Source organism: Solanum tuberosum, unplaced genomic scaffold, assembly GCF_000226075.1.
Source record: "Solanum tuberosum cultivar DM 1-3 516 R44 unplaced genomic scaffold, SolTub_3.0 scf00019, whole genome shotgun sequence".
Lineage (NCBI taxonomy): Eukaryota > Viridiplantae > Streptophyta > Magnoliopsida > Solanales > Solanaceae > Solanum > Solanum tuberosum.
Window position 1 is genome coordinate 3176555 of NW_006238945.1, and position 21635 is coordinate 3198189.

Here is a 21635-nt window from a genome sequence, read left to right on the forward strand (position 1 = left end):
GGAGATACTCCCATGGCATCCACCACTTTAAACACTTCATCTATAAAGCCTTGTGGGTCTTCATCCACTTTAGAGCCATGGAAGGTACGGGGATTCATCCTTGTGAAATCCCTAATTCATGAAGATGGTGTACTTGCATTGGGGTCTACCCGGGGTCCAACTTCTCAGTTTGGTTGGGTCAAAGTTTGGAAGGCCGCCCTTATCTCCACATTAGACATGACCCCTTCATCATTAGGAGATTGAGGGTCTTGAGAAGCTTGTGGGGGAACCTACTCATTCACATTTTCCTCTGGTGCCCTTCTTGCATTAGCCCTCCTTGTATTCATATCCTATAAACACAAGAGAAGGATTAGGAAAAGGACACTTCTAGAGCTAAACCCTAAGGCACGACTTCAAGAATATGAAAGAAGTGTAACTTTCTAACGTCCTATAGCCTTTCGCTCATAGATGTGTCGCGACTCACACTGATGAACAAGATTCTACTAGACGTGGCTTGTGAGACATCAACCCTAAAGACCATTCCCAAAACCTTGTGCTCTGATACCATGTTTGTTACGACCCGAGGCTATACCCCGAAAGTGACACGGCGTACTCAACCCCGAAGAGGTCCTGTCCAAGCCTCATAGCTCATTCATTGCATAAGATACTTGAAAATAGTGCTGAATTACAACTTTTCTTAATAAAACCAACAATCAAAAACCCATTTATAAAGCAACGGAATACTAAGCCTCACATCTTGGACAAAAATTTAAACAAGATAGGGTCACGACTCTTTACAATCGAAGTGGTAACAATAGTCTTAAAACATGTAAGAACTAGAAACATTGAAAGTCCGTGTCCTCGATCTATGAGGACATACCAAAAGATGTCTTGAAAGAACTCTAATCCAAGCTCCAACAAGAGGGATACTCAATTACCCTAACCTACACTGGTAGTAAAACATAGAAGAAGAATGGGTTAGCACAATTAAGTACTAAGTATGATAGCCATGCAAAAACACGCTTAAAAGGGACATTTGATTTGAAAGTCATGCTTTTATGTCATTTTGATAAAACTTCATGAATATAGTAATAGAGGCATAATATAAGACACAACCATCATGCAAGTCATTTATCCACATTATAAGATAACTAACCATATAACCCATTACCTTTTCTTTAAGCCTTCACCTCAGGTAACCCTCATGCTATACCTTGTGCAATGTATAGATATCGTCCAATACCACCATCCACACCAAGGTACCACATTAAGGTCACCAAAAGTGAACTTACCATTCATCATTTCCACCTGTACACAATAAAACATATAAGAAACATAAACATCACATAAATCACAGTATCACATTAAGACCAACATCTAAGACAACTCTAAGTCATACTTGTGCAAAGTTCAAGTAGCATCCCATACCACTAGTCACACTAAGTACTGCTTTGAAGTCACCATAGACAAGGCACATTCATATACAACAAGTCATGACAAGGAAGTAACTCATGATACAATCCGAGTATAGCATGCATCTTTACATCTAAACATATAGGAGTCAACATTCTTCATTAGCTTCATTACATTAAGAGCACCGTCATTAATTAACATTATAAGGAACACACCATGACCTCCTTCAAATGCCTACCTGTGCAATGCATATTTGGTGTCCCGTACCACCACCCACACTAAGTAGTACATCCTTGAGAAGCCATAGTTCATTAACATTCTTTATGGGGGTAAGCCTTAACCGACATAGACCATGAGAGCTTAACATGGAATCCCGGTGTCACCATCACCGAATAAGGGATTCCTACTTACCTAAGGTAGAACCATTGTTCTTTAGCTTAAGTGAATCTACTAGCTAGACCTATGTGGACACATAGTTTTGTGATAAGGAGATTGCTACTAGATACCCCACCTCAACTCACAGATGAGTATCCATCTCAAGAGATTGCTACTAAGTACCCCACCTCAACTCACGTATGAGCACCCATCTCAAACCATATCCTCTTGGTGCTTAGCAATATTCCCCACGGAGTACATTACTTTCAATACATTAGTTCATTATGGGATAAAGGATTACTACTAGATACCCCGCCTTAACTCCCGAATGAAATCCATCCCAACCCTACATTCATTCATTTATTGGAAAGCTCATAGATTCAAATATGAGAATATCCTTTCACCTAAGAACCCCAGTATTGTGAGAAAGTCCTTTCACAACAAGTCATTAACATTCATTAGAGTACAATTGAGAATATCCTTTCAATAAGTACTTCATCATTAACATTATCATTGATCTTCATTCATTCTTCATTCAAGTGTGTGTGTATGTTAGAATAACCTTTCACATAATCACCATCATTCACAAGTGTTAATAGAGAGATAATATTTGATCCTAACAAAATTAGCTTCTAAACATGATCATCATTCATACATTTAGATCACACACATGCTTCACATCATAATTATACATTAACCTCCACATGTAGGGTACAAGGAATATATCAATCAATTCAATACCACAATATACCTAGCAAATAAACACCTCCACCTTTCAAGTGGATCAATGGGTCAAGCACAGTTCTACTTCAACATGTAATTAGGCCATAACTTGCCCTTTCAAGACCATGATCAAAAGTCACCAACACACCAACAATTTACTATAATTAAGGCATGTATAATGATACAATTTAACAACCTAAATCAATTTAGACATAATCCATCAACGTTCAATCATGATCAACAAGCCCACTTCATATGACACAATTTAGAAATTGAGAGAATTCATGCGTTCATGGAGTATTTTCATCATAAATCATCAATTAAACACCAATACAATCATAATTTGTCAGTAGAAACCATTTGAAAATGTTTGATGAAAGAACCCATGAGATTGAGTAAAACCCTAGATTTTCATGATTTGAAATCACCTTTGAATTGGCTCCTTGAATTGAAAATTAGACAAGGATCAAGAATACCATACATTTACTAAGAATCCCCAAGAAATTTGATGAAGAACCACCTTGGAATCACCAAACCCTAGCTTCAAAGGCTCCCCTTCTTCTTCTTCTCTAATGGAGGATTTCTAGTGAGAGAAATATTTTAGAGGAGATGGGTTTTCTTTTGATTCTACTTGGAGTAACTTAATTGAAAGAATTCAAGTCTAAAAAGGTCTTATAGTTGCTAGGAAAGGAATAGAATAACGAGGACTCAACTTTGGAAAAGGACTAAGGACACTTAAAGTTCCAACTTAAAATTTAACTCCTTGCCCGTCTATGCTCACCTTTTGGACCCTTAGGCTTGCCAAGGGCACTAGGCAACTCGCCCAGTGCTCCCTTGGCTCACCCAATTTCTAGTGAGCTCATAAAAGGGGCAGTTTACTAGGCGATCTAGGGGGGAAATGGGAGACACGCCAAGCTGGTTGGCGAGGTAGGAGTTAGCTCACCCTTTGGTCCAGCGTCTAGGCTAATAGGGCAGTCCACTAGGTGAGCACAAGAGCCCAAGGGCGACTTGCCCAACCCCTTGGGTGATCCAGCAGCCGCATCGCGAAAAGGTCCACCGAAGAACAAGGGTTCTTTCACTCAAACTTACTAGCTAAGGCCCTTGCTTGCACCCTAGGCTTCTTCCTTGCTCACATTAGGTATAAAACAGCCTAGACATCAACTTAAGGTCACACTAACCCACACAATGAGGCTCTGGTTCAACCTATCATTTTGCGAGTCGTCACACATCTACAAACTCATTATGTATGATATGCAACATATCTCATGTTCATAGGAGGAACTACCTTCTCCTAGTCATAACATGTTCAATATACTCTCTTAGAGCTCATATGCAATCGCTTCTCAAAAAGAATTTTATTTAAGGAGGAATTCTACACTCCAAACTAAAACATGCTCATGTAACCTTCTCATGAAGTTCAATAGGAAATTCTTACTCAAGGCACCACAACATGAGGGAAGCAATTCACATAACCTCATTTCCTTTCAATAACACAAGTTTACATGAATATGCATCATATAAAGAAGTCATGGCAAAATACAAGCACATAACAACAATGTTAGCTAGGCACACCATCTCCTCCTTAAGAGTGATCCTATACCAACACTTCCAAACATCACTAATCACATAATCATAGGAGGAATTTCACTTTCTCACTAAACAAGCTTAACACAACCTTATGGGGCCGATGTGCCATTTCATCAAAAGCATAACATAGCATGTTCATCAAATTATCTCATGAAGTCAAATATGCTATCACCATACTTGAATGCACAACAACATGAGGAGCTCATAAATCATGAAAATCTCATTTTATACAAAACAAGAATCTCTCAAGAACATGCATAACATAAGGAGTTCGTGGAAATTTCTAAAATAGTCATGACTCCATAACATAAAACAAGCCTAAAAAGGAACTCTTGGACTCAAGCTAGAATAGGAATAGAAGAAAAGGATGAGGATATCGGGACTCTGAATCAATGTGCTTCTCAAGCACATGATCTCCCCCTTGGGACTGAGCCACTTTTTACAAAAACCTCAAATACTACTCCTTTCTAACAAACTCAAGTTTTACCAATGCTCATTTTTAACCTTACCAGGATCTAAAACCAAGAGAGGTCTAATAATCATACATCCAAATCCTACTAAGGTTAACATAAATAACTCTATGGGACAAGGAAATCATAGGACACATATAACATCCAAGACTCTACAATCAAGAAATGGGTCAAGGAGAACTTATCACCTTAAGCTAGAGGAGGAATAGAAAAGAACATAAGGATATAGGGACATCTCAATTGCCCTTGGCCTCCCAATTAAGAACCTTCAACTAACACTCTTACTAAAATACCACTCCTCAACATTTACATGGAAACACTTTCTTACTCTTCTATTACTCAACTTGCCGGTCTAAGATCCCAATTGGTACTTCTAAATTAGAGAGGTCCTCATGCAACTCTTTTTCACAAGCAACCTTACCAACACCACTCAAAGTCTCATATGAGCCTACCAAACTGGGACTAAACTTCCCAAACTCACTATACCTTTAAGGTGAAAATTTCAAGCCAAACCAAATCATGGACATCTAGTTAACCCAACTTTTCTAGGCATCATTTGAACATCACTATTCATCAAATCCTCCAACACATCATAAAACTTATTATGGCTAAGTTGGGTTCTACCAACAATCACATATAACCACCATTAAACCCAAGTATACCAAGGACAACATAAAAGCTCATCATGCCCAACTTATCAAGTCACAAAAGACAAGAAATACCAGAATCTTATAAAGCATAAAACACATACCGGAACCATTGAGATCCACTACCTCTCACCCTTTGAGACTTAGGGGTAGCCACACTCTTTTTCAATTCGGGGAAACTTAGAAGGGCTTTGTCCATGAAACATTTGTCTCTTTCAATTCTACTAGGGTTGGATCAAGACAATTCTAGGCCATTTCAACCCTTATCATCACCTTTGGTGGGGTATACCAACCAATCATATCTAGGTATTATCTAAGCACCCTACTCAAAATGACCATACTTAAGATCAATCTTAGAAGATAACTAACCCTTTGAAGTTGGTCAACACCTACACTCTTCTTCCTTACCTTAACTAGGTGGTACATGCAACCCTCAAGGTCAATCTTAAGACACAACATAATCCAAACTTATGGCGTAGAATTTTCCCCTTTCCACTCTTGGATAGGCTCATTCGGGAACTTAAAATTTGACTATATAGGTTCCATCATCACATAAGAGCATAACAAGAACACTACTAATCCACCCCAAGGGTGACATATAAATCTAGCATATCAAATCCTATTTAGTAACATATGCATAATTGGCTTCACAACCAACCTTTCTCCCTCGCTCCTTGTAACAACAGCCCTTCAAGTAGTCACATCTTGGAGACCACCGGTTAGAGAGAAAGACCTTAAAGAGTTAAACTCTAAGGCACGACTAGAGAATGAAGAAGTGAAGTTTTTTCCTAACATCCGATAGCCTCCTATTCATAAAATGTGGCGCGCTTCACATTTATAAACAAGACTCTACTAGATGTGGTTTGAGACATCCTAAAATAAAACCATCCCATAAACTTCATGCTCTGATACCACGTTTGTCACGACCTAGGGGTACCTCCTAGACGTAACATAGTGTACTTGACCCCGAAGGGGTCGCATACAAGCCTCATAGCATTGCTTGAACATAAGAACATAGGAAAATAGTGCGGAATTTAAAACTTTTCTTTACAATCGAAGTCTTTTATAAAATGAAAAAAAATCTATGACACTATGTCTCAAACCATCTAATTACTTGGAATAAAACTCTTTAATACAAACTTAGGGACACGACCCTTACAAAAGTCTAAAACATGAAAGTAAAGACATAAGGGACATATGGTTGAGCCCTCGAATATAATGAGGACTCACCAATCTTCTTCTTCTTGATCTACTTGAGTCCTAGCCATGAGGATGAAATGCAATATCTCCAAAGCCTACACTTATAGAAAATGTAGAAGAAAGGGTTAGCACGAAAATATACTAAGTATGGAAGCCATTCATAAAAACCTTAAAACATGCATAAAAGGGACATTTTCTTTAAAACCATGATATATGCCACTTCTGAACATTATCATTGAAATAATTGGAGAATGCGACTTATAAAGCAACTCACATACAATTCATCATAGCATACGAAATATCATCATAATTACAAGCATAGTCTCGAACATAAGCATAAGACATATCTCATTCTTTACAATGCATAGTCTCCAATCATAACATAATACATAGTTAAACACCAAGGTCATGTCATCATAAAGTAACCATCACATAAGAAACCTTGATCTCTACTTGTGCAATGCATAGATAGGACCCCATAATCCTATCTACACTAAGTATCACTTCTAGGCCACCATGATTATGCACAACATACCTTAACCCTATTCATAGCCAACACATATAGACGAAGAGCCATTCATGTTCATAATTTTTAATAGGTAAAGTCTTTCATAACAACAACTCATATCATGCATACATAAATTCATATATTTTCATAGTATAAGGAAACCATACCATAACCCCCTTATGAGTCTACTTGTGAAATGTATAAGTGAAGTCCCATACCCCCACTCACACTAAGTAGAGTTCATTAAGAAGTCAAAGGTATAGCCCATAGTCATATTAATGTTCATGTCCATAATTCATAATAAAGCATGCATAACTCACATTCATCATGTCATAAGAGAAACCTACCATACCTACTCTCAAAGCGTACTTGTTCCGTGTTTGAATGAAGTCCCATACCCCCATTCACAATAAGTAGAACATCTTAAGGAACCATAGTAAGTCACCCAAGTACTTTCCCATGTTACTTGTTCATTTTACTTGTTCATTTAGGGAATATTGCCTTAACCGACATAGACCATGTGAGCTACATGGAATCCGGTGTCGTGTAAACCCACACCGAAAGAAGGTGTTCTACTCGCCTAAGGTAGAACTAAATGTATAGCTATAAGGTGGATCCCCTAGCTAAAGTCCTATGTTGGCTAATAGTTTTGGGAAAGGGAGATTGCTTCTAGAAGCCCACCCTATTGTATTTGTGGAGGGGCATCCATCTCATGAGTTCACTTAGATGGCCCAACCTATTGCATTGGCGGAAGGGCCTTTACCTGATTGACCATATCCACTCGGTGCTAAACATTAATTCCCAAATTATACATAATTAGTCTTTGAATTGTATTTACATGTGTGAAGGAATACTTTGCCTTTCGTTCAATACAACCCATAATATAGCTCATAGATTCAATAGGTGAGAATGTACTTTTAACCTTAGAATCATAATTTGTATGTGAGAATAACTTTCACACCAAGATCATGTGCTCTCATGAAAATGGACTATCAATCAACACAATAGGATCATCATGGTCATGTACATTTCATGCATAATAATGTGTAAAGGTGCATATGAGAACTATAATTTCAATTAACACCATTAATACATCATAATCTTGTTTATGCATGGAGTGAGTGTGTGTGATTGTCCTTGCAATGACACAACAACAATATTATCATCATAGACACTTCCCTCTCAAAGTGTTCATAAGCATGTACATAATATCACAATCATGCATATTTCACATATATTGCATTCAATGATCATAGACCATGTAATTCAACACATCTAACATTCATCATAGTAGACATGCACATAATAGTAATTCAAGTAGTTAATTCATTGCATGTATAAGCTCATATACTCATATTGTAGGCTATGTGGGTGAAGTCTTATTCACCATAGGGCCATATACAAACCAACATACATAATGGCTTTTTTCTTGAAGCCTTACACCCTTAGTTTATCCATTTTAGCTTTCACTCTTAAATCCCTAGGAATCCTCTTCATGTTACAAGCCTTACTCTCAAGCAATGCCTTACATGATCATCAAGTATACCTAATTCTCAAGGTAGACTAACCACATGCTTCATTCTTACTCAATTATAGTCATATAGCATCAAGTACACAACCTTAATACTATTCACCCATGATTCATCATGTAAGACCTAATCAAGTCAATTCATGTTCACAAGATTCATTTAGAAGCAATTCATTTCTAGCTGGATTCTTTGGAATTCGACTTAAAATCATCTAAAATCAGTAGTATCATCAATAACAAAAATAATTCAACCTTTAAGAACAAATTTGAAAGGAATCCATGGGGTTGAGTTGAAACCCTAGCTAATTGGGTTTTCTAGAATTGAGTAAAAAGCTTTTGAAAGGGCTCCTTGGGTGTTAGCTTCCTAAAGATGAAGTACTCCCATACCTTAGACTTAGAATCCCATAAAATTCATGTGAAGAAGCTTCCATCTCCACTCCCTAGCTTGATCGCTTCTCTTGGTCTTCAATGGAGGTTCTAGAGAGAAGATTCTTGGAGGGAGGAGTAGTTGGGTTTTGATTTGGGGTCTTGGGTTATAATGAGTTAATGATGTGTTTAATACCTTAAAATACTTTATATATATATGAAATAAACCCATATTAAGCAACCCCTACTTAAAACAAACTAAAAACGAATTACCTAAACTAACCCACCTATTGGCCGACTTTAGGCAGATTGCAGGTGCAATCCACGCCCCATGGACCTACGATCCATCAATTGATATACTTGGCGTGCTGCAGGTTCGTGGTTTTGACCTGCAGCTCCTCAACCAGGCCTTGAACCACGCCCCATGACCTACGGGGCGTCACTCAATCTACTGGCCGTAGATGGCTATCCGTAGGTCACCTATTTGACAGCTTTTTGTGAACTTTGGCTGTTGGGGGTCAGACTTTAGGGTCCTCCCAAGGACCCTTGGTTGGTCTTTGGGGGGTCGTACCTTGACTTTTAACCCATAGACACCTCAACCTAAGCTCTGGAAGTCAATATACAACCTAAAACCAAACACCAAACTCAAAAGCTCACACGTTAGGCTCTAGTTTCACCATTTAGTTTCCAGTAGACTTTAGCTTGGTCTTACTAGTTTTCCGGGTTGTTACAGGAAAAACCTTAATATCCATATGGGGATCAAGGGTTTGATCTAGTATTGATATTATTATTTATAATCCAGATAATTAGGTGTTGTTTATTGATTATCGTACTATTATGATTGTTTGTAGAACAAGAACAAGCAAAAAGAATCCGGAAAGGAAAGAATCAAGTTTCTTAGGGGATTCAAGCTTGTTTCGAGATAGGTGATGGTTGTGATTTCATGTTGTGTGATATATGTTTGTTCTTACTTTATTATTATACATGTATGTGTGCGAATGTAGCATTATTGATCACAGTAATCGTAAATGAAGATAGATGAATAATTGAATGCCATGAATCATGACTTAAATGTATGATTATGAGAATGTACTTTGTGATTGTGATTGTGGCTTGTTGAATGGATCGAGTGTTGTGTTCCGATACACTAACTAGGATCGGTTGCCACGTACTAGCATAATATTGGAACGGGTGTCACGATCCGACACGCTAACTTGGAACGAGTACCACGTATCGGTACACTAACAATTTGGGTGTGGGTTTCATGGAGGACCATTAACTTAACATAACTGTATATCTTGAGAATTGTGAAACTGTTCTTTGTTCGTAAATGATGTTGATATTGTATATGTTCGGTGTATACATGTTATTATTGTGTTGTAATGGCTTATGTGTGTTGCACTTATTGGGATAGACGCGTGATCCTACTAGTACACTGTGGTTGTATACTGATACTACATTTGCTCTTTCTTTGTTGAGTATAGGTCATCTTCAAGCGACTATTGATAGACCTCGTTTAGAAGATCAATGATCGTTTTGAATTCAAAGGTGAGCCTGTTCTTTCAAGCTGCCATGAGTTCTTTTTTTTGCCTATGTCAACATTTTGGACTTAGACTAGTACTTTAGTTAGTCTTATGTTTATTTTGGGGCTGTACCCATTTTCTTACACTTGTTGAACTTTAGATGTTTTGGTACATTGACCTTCAGGTTGTAGGCGTTATTTCTGCAATGTTAGTTTATGGTTTTTAGACTTTTGGAGTTTATGAGAACTCCATCTTTTCTTTAGTATTTAAACCTACTTCCGTATCTTTAAATGCCTTAATTTTTGGTTGAGTTTGTTAGTTTGGGTTGTAGTAATGGTTCTCCCACTGAAGTGTTAGTGTGGATGCCACTCACAACGGTCTGGGTCGTGACAGGTCGTGACATAGTCTTTCAACGTTACAACAATTATTGGAGACAAATGAGAAAAATAAGTGTTCTTCATCCATTTAGTCATAAGAAAGTGAAATTATTTAGTCCAATTCACGAAGATGAAGTCTAAAGAATGATCAAGAAAATATCTCAACAAGCTAGTGCTTCGCAAATCACTAATTTGTGAAATTTAATGATTTCACTAAGTACTACAATTATTTGTAGAGTTGCTTTTGGTATTAGGTTTGATGAAGAAGCACATGAAAAGAGGAAATTTGATGAACTTTTAGAAGAATCTGCAACAATGTTGACTAGCTTTTATGATTCTTTTCTTTATTTAGATTGGATTGATAAATTCATTGGATTGACAAATAGACTTGTGAAGAATTTCAAGAAGTATGATGAGTTTTATGAAGAACTCATTGAGAAGCATCTCGATCCCAATAGTCCAAAATCCATAGAAGGGGACATTCTTGATCTTTTGCTCCAATTGAAGAAAGATAAATTAACACCAATTGATCTCACTTTTGAGGACATAAAAGCAACTGTCATGGTAATCTTCTAATGTATATATATATATATATATATATTATTTTATTTTAATTTTTTTTCCAAAATATATTCATAGCATTGGTAATATTAAGTCAACAACAATTCAGCAGAGTACGACAACCAGAAACGACAGATAACATTCCTAATAAGTCTGTAGCAACAAGCAAAGAGGCACTTCAGCTGTCAAGTTTCTCTGACTTGTCTCTTCTATGAATCCTCAATAATCAGTTCATCAACTCCCCAATCTTCATAACTTATATATATATATATATATATATATATATTATGATTTATCATAAGTATAATTAGTTTTACTCTAACTGTCAACCTATAGTTTTTTTGTCGATTTCTTTATAGAATGTATTACTTGCAGAATCATATACTAGTGCTGCTGCATTACTATGGACAGTGACAGCCTTCATGAAGAATCCAAAAGCTATGAAAACAGTTCAAGAAGAAATCAGAAAATCAGTAAAGAAAGGCGGTATTTTGAATGAATATGAAATCCAAAATCTTCCCTATTTCTATTCCTCCATATCGGATGGCTCCTATAGAACTCAAAGAGATCAATGCTCAGTTTCAGGATCTCTTAGGTAGGGGTTCATCAGACCTAGTGTATAACCTTGGGCTCTCTCATCGTCTTTGTGAAAAAGAAGGACAGTACGATGCACATGTGTAATGATTATAAACAGTTGAATAAGGTGATGGTGAAGAACCGTTATCAATGATCTATTTGACCAACTTCTAGGTGCCACAGTTTTCCGAAGATTTATTGTAAGTTCAGTTACCACCTGTTGAGAATTAGGACATCAGATATCTTAAAGACCGCACTTAGGACTTGATATTGTCACTACAAGTTCATGGTGATGTATTTTGGGTTGACTAATGCCCCTGCCTCCTTCATGGACTTGATGATGCGGGTGTTCATGCCGTATCTTGATTGGTTGGTCATTATGTTCATAGACATTCTAATATACTTGCGGAGCACGAGTGATCATTAGAACCTTCTGCAGATTGTGCTCAAAACATTGAGAGACTAACAACTTTATGCCAGGTTCTCAAAGTGCAACTTTTGGCTTGAGTGTGTAGCACTCTTGGGCTCGTTGTGTCCAAGGATAGTATCATTGTAGATCCGGAGAATATTGAGGCTATTCGCGATTGTTCTAAGCCCACATTGATTACTGTGGTTCAAAGTTTCATCGAATTGGTAGGCTACTACATAGGATTTGTGGAGGACTCCGCAACTATTGTAGAACCTTTGCCCTAATTGACTCGCCTTTATGTTCCTTTTTAGTGGTATGAAGAGTGTGAGATGAGCTATAGGAAGCTCAAGGAGTTTTTGACCACTACTCCCATATTAACTCTTCCATTTCAGAACGAGGGTTCCACGATATATTGTGATGCATTTGGCATTTTTTTGGGTTGTATATTTAAGCAGCAGGGCTGGGTTATTGTTAATACAATAACGCAACTTAAGTTGACTGAGTGAAAATACACCACTCATAACTTGGAGTTGGTGGCGGTAGTTTTTGTTCTTATAATCATGAAGCACTACATGTATGGAGTTCATTGCGAGTTCTACACTGATCACATGAGTCTTCAATACATCATGCGCTAGATGGACCTTAATTTGAGGCAACATCATTGGATTGAGCTTCTCAAGGACTATGAGCTCTATATTCTATATCATCCAGGAAAGGAGAATATCGTAGCGAACGACTTGAGCCGGAAGGCAGTGAGTATGTCTAGTCTAGCCTTCCTTTCTACTATGGAGGGACCTTTAGCTTTGCACAATCAATCCTTATCTAATCAGATGATTACGTTGGATGTTTCAGATTCTAGGCGCGTCTTAGCTATATGTGGGAGTTTAGTCTTCTTTTCTTTATCAGATTTGTGTCATCAATATAAGGATGAGGCCTTGGTTACACTTCTAGATCGGGTGTTAGCAGGTGATGCCGGTTCGACTACCTTAGATTCTGATAGGGTTTTGAGGTTTGCAGGTCATATTTGGTTCCAAGAGTTGGGGTTTGATCTAGCTAATACTTCATGAGGCCCATGATTTTAGATACTTTATCCATTCAGGCACCGCAAAGATGTATCGTGACTTGAGGTAGTAATACTAGTGGGTTAACACAAGAAGAGATATTGCAGACTATGTGTCCCGTTGCCTAAGCCGCCAACAGGTGAAGGCTGAACATTTGAGACTTGGTGGTGAGTTTCAGAGATTACCCATTCTTGAGAGAAAGTGGGATCGGATCACTATGGACTTTTTGGAAGGTTTACCCTGGACTTCTAGAGGTGCTGACAACATTTGGGTTATCATTGATTGATTGAACAAGTCAGCACACTTCATCCCTATTCGGTCTTCATTCAACATCAAGAGGTTGACTCCTATTTACATTTGAGATGTGGTTCTTCTTCATGGCGTTTCAGTTTTTATTGTATCAGATCGGGGTGATCAGTTCACTTCTATCTTTTGGAGGACTATCCAGGAAGAGTTGGGTACTCACATTGAATTTAGCACAACTTTCCACCTGGATACTAATGGCTAGTCGGATCGTACTATTTAGGTTCTCGGGCTTGCATTTTGGAGTTTGGAGGTAAGTGGGACCAATTCTTTCATTTTACGGAGTTTGCGTACAACAGAAGTTACCACTCTAGCATTCAAATGTCCCCATTAGAGGCCTTATATGTTAAGCATTGTCACTCTCCGATCGGTTGGTTTGAGTATACAAAACCTAGCCTGCATTGTATAAACTTGATTTATGAAGCTTTGGACTAGATGAGGGAGATTTAGGACAAGATTTAGACAGCTCAGAGTAGGCACAAAAGTTATGCTAATCATAGGCTACCTTTCAGGTTTTCAGTAGGTGATAGAGTCTTCCTCTGTGTGTCTCCCATAAAAGGTGTGATGAGGTTTGGGAAGTGGGGCAAGGTTAGCCCCAGGTATATTGGGACTTTTGAGATCGTCTGAAAAGTTTGAGAGGTTGCATATGAGTTGGCTCTACCTCCAATATTCTCAGCTATCCACCTAGTTTTCCATGTTTCGATGCTACACCAGTATTTTTGTGATAAGTCGCATGTGCTTCAGTATGATGTAGTAGGGTTGCATGACCATCTAACCTTTGTGGGTGAGCCAATTGCCATTATAGCCAAAGATGTGTGGCGCTTGCATTTGAGAGCCATTCATGTGGTTAAGGTCCGTTAGAGGCATTGTCCAGTTGAGTAGGATACCTGGCTTGTTTGAGCCTTCAAGTTTCATAGACGAAAGTCCTTTTTTTGTAGTGGATGTTATGATGACCTCTGGGTCATTTTTGTGTTTATGCCTCATGTTCATTGTTTAGAGTGTTCCTACAGTGACCTAAGTCATTTATGACTTGCTAAGACTAATTGTTCGATCATCTGGTCATTTGTTTGGTTTTTATGTGAGTTTTAGTGTTTGGGAGATTTTGAACCTTAAACGGTCATATTTGATTAAAAGTTCAAGAAGACTACCTGAGAATCCAATTCTGATGATTATGTTTGCTCTAGAAGGGTCAGTTTAGGCTAGTATCATGGTCGCACAACTCTTGAGACTTTCAGTGCGAGTCTGTGTGACTAGGCATTTTAACTTTCAAGTTAAGGCCTAAATTTGACTTTAGTCAACATTCTGAGTAAACGAGCTTGGATGAGAATTTCGTCAGCGTGGTGAGCTCTGGAATGTTGAGTTTGGTCTAGAACGACCCTTTGTTTATGTCACGACCCAAAGTACACAAGCCACTTTACATATGTATATACAACATAATAGAGAAAAACAAGAAATCTCATAAGAATTAAAGAGTATGACATATAAGCGGAAGGACATCAAAGTCTTAAAAAGCCATTTATTACATCAAAATAGTGGTCGGAACATAATCCGTACACAAAATACAATGTCCAAAACTAGCCACGAACAAAGGAAGATAAGTCGCCAAACCCTACATTAGTAAAACAACGTAGGCACAAGTATGGATTAGTACATGAAGTGTACTAAATATGAGGGGAATGAAATAAAACATGAGACATGATCATAAGGGGACATAATTGGAAACATGATATGCATGACCAAACTAAACATAGTAAAATATTTTAAAAGAGATATCATAAATCATGAACATGGTCAATGCATCTGAAAACATCATGAAAGCTTCATAAAACATTTGAAAGAAACTTAGTTCATTTTGTGGGATATTTACTACTAACTGACATAAACCATATGAGTTATAACATGGAATCCGGTGTTTTTCTCCCACACCGAAAAGAGATGTCATTGATTTCCAAGGCAACAACTTTAAACTTCTAGCTTAGGTGGATCCACTAGCTATGTAACTTAAGACAAACCTACATGGGCACGTAGTTAGAGACAAGGAAATTGCTACTAGAAATCCGATCTCTACTAACAGAAGAGCCTCCATCCCAATATCCTCTCGATGCGAAGTAAAATTCGAACTGAATAGTTATAAACATAAAAGCAACATCATCCATGGAAAATCACAATTAACATACTAATCCAACCTAGAAACATCATAGAGTAGCTCCTTAAACCATGTGTGAGAAACCTTTCACCACTCATGATTCCTTAAGTATGTGAGAAAACCTTTCACAATTCATGTAACCTTTCACCATTTCATTGATGCTTATCTCAAAGAAACCTACATCATAAAGCATTCTTTATCATAAATCATATATATGTTCATGAAAACACATTCATATATTCATAAATCTTCTTCAAGTTCATAGTCAAAATCATGATTAATGCATAAGTTCACATGAAATTAGTTGAAAAGAATGAATTGAGTCTAAATCATCAAAATAATATCATAATCAATCAATTAAACCCATGAGAATTAAATGAAAACCTTAATCAATTTGATTGGAATTGTATTGGAGAATTGAAGAACCCTTGGGGACTCAATGGGTATTTGGAACCCAATGATGAACTCCCTACATACCTTGATTGAAGCCCTAAGTAATGATGAAGAAGTGATATTTTGATCTTTAAAAACCCTAGCTTCCTCTTCCTTGATCTAGAGATAAGATTTTTGGAGAGAACTTTGGAGAGAATTTAGGAATTTGATTGAATGAGGGAGTTGGGGAGATTTCTAAGGGTAAAGGTTAGTTATAGGGCTTAGATTAAGGGTAAAATTGACGTAGTATGGGTATTGGGTGCATAGGAAAATATCCAAATACCCCTCTAAAATAACTGTTGCAGGGGTCCTACAGACCGACCTACATTTCGTATAAACCTCTACGAACCGTACTAGTCATCCGTTGAATACGGGACTTAAAATTCTACCTAGTTTCCACGATTCCCTTCTACGCTACATTCAAAGTTCCACAGACCGTAGGTCCAACTATAGAACCTATGATCCAAAATCCTTCCAAATCTAAAGTCAAGTTCCATGAGACAGTTCTATGACCCGTACAACCTTTAGTAGACCCAAAAGTCAAAATTTTATTCTATGTTTGGGACCTCTTCTAAGACCACTTCCTAAGGAACGTAAGTCTTTCTATGGACCGTCCTGCTGGTCCGTAGGAAAACTTCAGAGATCCAAAAATCAAGGGTCATTTCTACAACTCCTTTCTATAGATCATAGAATTTCTACGGTCCATAAACAGGACCCGTAGACTGGACCTGCAGCTTGCAATGCAACCTTTCCTTTTTCTGAGGTGTTATAATATCTCCTCTTTGGTAACATTTATCCTTGAATGGGACTCAAGCTAGCCTGAATAGAGTAGGAGAGAAACTAACAATCCAACATGAATGGAAATTTCATCAAAATGCACATAAACATAGAGAATCACTCCAAGCTAAATCATAACATTAAAAATCAAGTTTTCATTAACATGCATTCATATGGAAACATGGGAATGACTAAAACACATGAATCCCAAAGATTGAACCATGAGGGATTAATATCTCAAGATGGAGTAGGAACGGAGGATACAAAAACATCATATTGGCTTCGGCCTCCCAAGTAGCACCCTCAACTAATTGATTCCTCCAAGGAACCTTCACAGCAGCTACTTTTTTGTGGACTTGCCAGTCTAAAATCTTAACTAAGACTTCTCCATAGAGAGATTCTCTTTAACTACCAAACCTTCTGAAGGAATAATAGATATCAGATCTCCAACACACTTCTTTAATAAAGAGACATGAAATACCAAATGTACCGATGCTAAGTCATTAGGCAACTTAAGTTCATAGGAAACCTTGCCAATACACGTCAAAATTTTATATGGTCCCACATACCGAGGACTTAGCTTCCCTTTCTTTCCAAATCCCATTACACCCTTCATGGGTGAAATTTTCAAGTAGACTCAATCACTAACATCAAATTTTATTTCTCTTCTCCTCACATCTGAATAAGACTTGTCGACTTTGATCCATTTTAAACCTCTCGCGAATAAGTCGAACCTTTTCCATAGTTTCATACACCAACTCGGTCCATATCAAAGAAACCTCACTGACTTCAAACTACCCAGTAGGAGACCTACACCTTCTACCAGAGACTCAAACGATGTCATCCCAATGTTAGAATGATAGATATTATTATTATAAGAAAACTCTATCAAAGGCAAATATTCATCCCAACTACCCTTAAAATTAATTATACAAGCTCTTAACATATCATCCAAAGTTTCAACAGTACGCTCAGCTTATCCATCAGTCTGAAGACGAAATGCCATACTTAGTTTCACTTGAGTACCAAGACCTTTATGAAATTACTTCCAAACTTAAGATGTAAACTGAGTACCTCGATAGCAGATAATGGACAAAGGGATTCCATGCAACCTTACCATTTCTCTAATATAAAACATGGAATAATCCTATGATGATAATGAAGTCTTAATCGGAAGAAAGTGAGCCAATTTCGTCATTCGATCCACAATAATCCAAATTAAAATAAACTATTGATGCGTGTGAAGTAAACTCGTAATGAAGTCCATATTCAAATTCTCCCACTTTCAGGTAGGAATACTAGTGTCTTGAGCTAAACCACCCAATTTCTGATGCTAAATTTTTACTTGTTGATAATTCAGACATTTAGCCACAAATTTCACAATATCCTTCTTCATCCCATTCCACCAATACACCTCCCTCAAATCACGGTACATCTTGGTGGCTCCCAAGTGAATAGAATACTGAGAACTATGAGCTTTTGTCAGAATATGATTTCTCAACTCATTAACATTCATAACACATAGTCTACCTTGATATCGAAGGACATCATCTCCCCCTTGGGAGAAAGCCTCAATGGCTTTTTCAGAAACCAACTTTTTCAAGTCAACTAATATTGGATCAAGGTCTTGATTAACCTTCACATCCGATACAAAAGATGATTCTAAGCCATTATGCACAACAATACCACCCTCATTAGAATCAACCAATAGAACACCTAATCAGGCCAATCTGTAAACATCACAGACTAACTCTTTCTTATCATTTTCCACATGAGAAACACTTCACATTGATAACCAACTAAGATCATCCAACACCACATTCGTCTTTCTGGGATGATATAAGACACTCATGTCATAATCATTTATCAACTCAAGCCACCTCCTTCGGTGAAGATTCAAGTCCTTTTGGGTGAACACATATTTCAGACTCTTGTGGTCGATTAACACATCTACAAGAACACCGTACAAGTAGTATCTCCAAATCTTTTGAGAAAACACCACATCCACTTACTCTAAATCATTAGTTGGATAATTATTTTCATGCACTTTCAATTGTCTTGAAGCTTAGGAAATGACTTTCCCATGTTACATCAAAAACAAGCAACACCAATTCGTGAAGCATCACAATACACCACAAAACTATTGGATCCTTCCAGTAATGCCAAAATAGAAGCCAAAGTGAGTCTATCCTTCAACTCTGGTAAACTCTTCTCACAACTTCCGACCATAAGAAATTTACTTTCTATTGGGTTAATGTAGTCAATGGAGAGGCGATTGAAGAAAACCCTTCCACAAACCTTCTATAATACTCGTACAAACCTAAGAAGTTTCAAACCAATTCTTAACCACTTTGATCATCTTAAGATCTACCTTAATACCCTTACCGAAAACAATATGACCAAGAAAATCCATGGATCTCAATCAAAACACGCATTTACTAATCTTCACAAATAACTGTCAGTTATTGAGGACTTGCAACACAATCCTCAAATAATCTATATGCTCATCCTCTCTCCGCGAGTAAATTATGATGTCATAAACACAGTCACAAACATATTTAAGTATTCTCTAAAAACTCTATTCATTAAGTCCATGAATGCGGCCAGAGCATTGGTCAACCCAAATGACATTACCAAAAACTCATAATAACCATACCTAGTTTGAAAAGTTGTCTTCGAAATGTCACTTTCTTTCACTCTCAATTGGTGATAACCCGATCGTAGGTCAATCTTGGAGAAGAAACTCTCTCCTTAGAGTTATTTCAAAAAATCATTGCTCCTTGGGAGAGGATACCTTGTTCATTCTAAGTGAACCATCCTTCTTACGAATAAACAAAATTGGAGTACCCTACAGAGATACTCATTCGGATGAAACCTTTATATAAGAAATCTTTCAGTTACTCATTCAATTCCTTAGGTTCTGTCAGAGCCATACAATAAGGAGGGATAAAGATAGGTTCCATATATGGGAGAAGGTCAATACCACAGTCTATTCCCATTGCAGGAGGAACACCGGGTAGATCATTTGGAAACACTTTTTGAAACTCATTTACAATGGGGACTAACTCAAGAGTAAGGGTTTCAGAATCTGTATCCCTAATCCGAACAACATGATAAATACAAACCTTAGAATTAATCTTCCTAGCTTTAAGAAAAGAAACAAACTGACCCTTAAGTATAAAATTTACTCCTTTCAACTCTAGGACATGCTCATTTGGAAACTGAATCTTAACCACTTAGGTTTTATAATCCACAGAAGTATAACAAGAATAAAGCCAATCCTTATCAAGAAACATCGAAATCCAACATATCAAGCTCTACTAGATCAACATGTGTGACTCTATGAGATAAGGAAATGGGACACTTTCTATAGGTTATCCATAATTGATTCACCATTAGGAGTAGACACAAAAAGGGTCTAACAACACATCTGGAGAAACATCAAACCTCATAGCCATATATGGCATTAAAAAAGACAAAGTAATACCGGGATCAAGCAAAGCATAAACATCAAGATGAAAAACTTTAACATACTGTTAACAACATTGAGAGAAACTTCTTGATCATGCTGAGTTTAAAGTGCATAGAATCGATTTTGTTTCAGAGCATTTGAACCCGAACCACTAGGCTGAGCTTGCCTACCATCCTTTCCCTTATCATTTCTAGATGGACAATCTCTCATGCGATGACCACTTTTACCACAACCAAATGAATTATCTATACCCATCAAGCCTTTCCGGAATGACTCTTTCCACAATTTAGGCATGCATGAACCGACGATCCATTTCCACCACCATTTACTCTTTGAGGCTTAGGGTTATACCCCATTTCTTTGTTGAACATAAAAGTCGGAGCATTGGATAAACCTAGACCAGAAAACCTTTGTCATAACCTAAGATGACCATGTCCATTGGACCTTGGATGTGAGAAGTCACCATCCACGTTCTTTGCCCTTTTGGCCTCCCTAGATCTTTCCTTAAGTTTCTCCTCTTCAATTTATTGAGCATGAATCATTAAATGAGAAATGTCTTTATCATTAATAAGTATGACAGTGTGACATTTCTTAACCACCATTTTGGACATTCCCGAAACAAACTTGCTCATCTTTTTCCTAGGATCGGTAACCATAGTAGGAGCATATTTTGGACAATTGTGTGAATTTCAAAGGATACTATTTCACACTCATATTTCCTTGATGAAGGTTAATGAACTGAAGTACCTTTTCATTCCTTATCTCAAAGGGAATGAACCTATAAATTAAAGCGATCTTAAGCTTTTCCTAATCAAGTGGATCCACATCACCTGCCCTCTATTCCTTCCATTGATTGAACCAAACTTGAGAAACACCCTTAAGTGGATAACTGGCCAATTTCGCCTTCTCTATCAATGTCACTCCCATGATGATCAAAACTTTATACACCTCATCAATGAACTCTTAAGGATCTTCCTAAAACTTGGAACCATGAAACACCGGGGGATTCATCCTAGTGAAGTCCCTCATCCTTGTTGCCACCATACCCATTTTTGGGTTCACCAGAGCATTCGCCTCTCTATTGGCTTGAGTCATCATAGGTTGAGCCAACACTTGAAAAGGAGCTTCGAAGTCCACATTAGTCACTTGTTCAACCAACGGGTCTACTTGAACTTGAGGAACTTGAGGAGCTTCTTGTTCCA

At 37.5% G+C, this 21635-nt stretch overlaps 1 protein-coding gene across 1 annotated transcript; it reads left to right on the forward strand.

The window, feature by feature from the left end:
- Positions 1 to 10900: 10900 nt before the first annotated feature.
- Positions 10901 to 12748, forward strand: LOC107058492 (cytochrome P450 83B1-like). The gene is made up of 4 exons (XM_015304279.1): positions 10901 to 11260; positions 11617 to 11852; positions 12349 to 12466; positions 12554 to 12748. Exons 1-4 carry the CDS (start codon positions 10901 to 10903, stop codon positions 12746 to 12748), a joined length of 909 nt encoding a protein of 302 aa, XP_015159765.1.
- The last annotated feature ends 8887 nt before the right edge of the window (positions 12749 to 21635 follow it).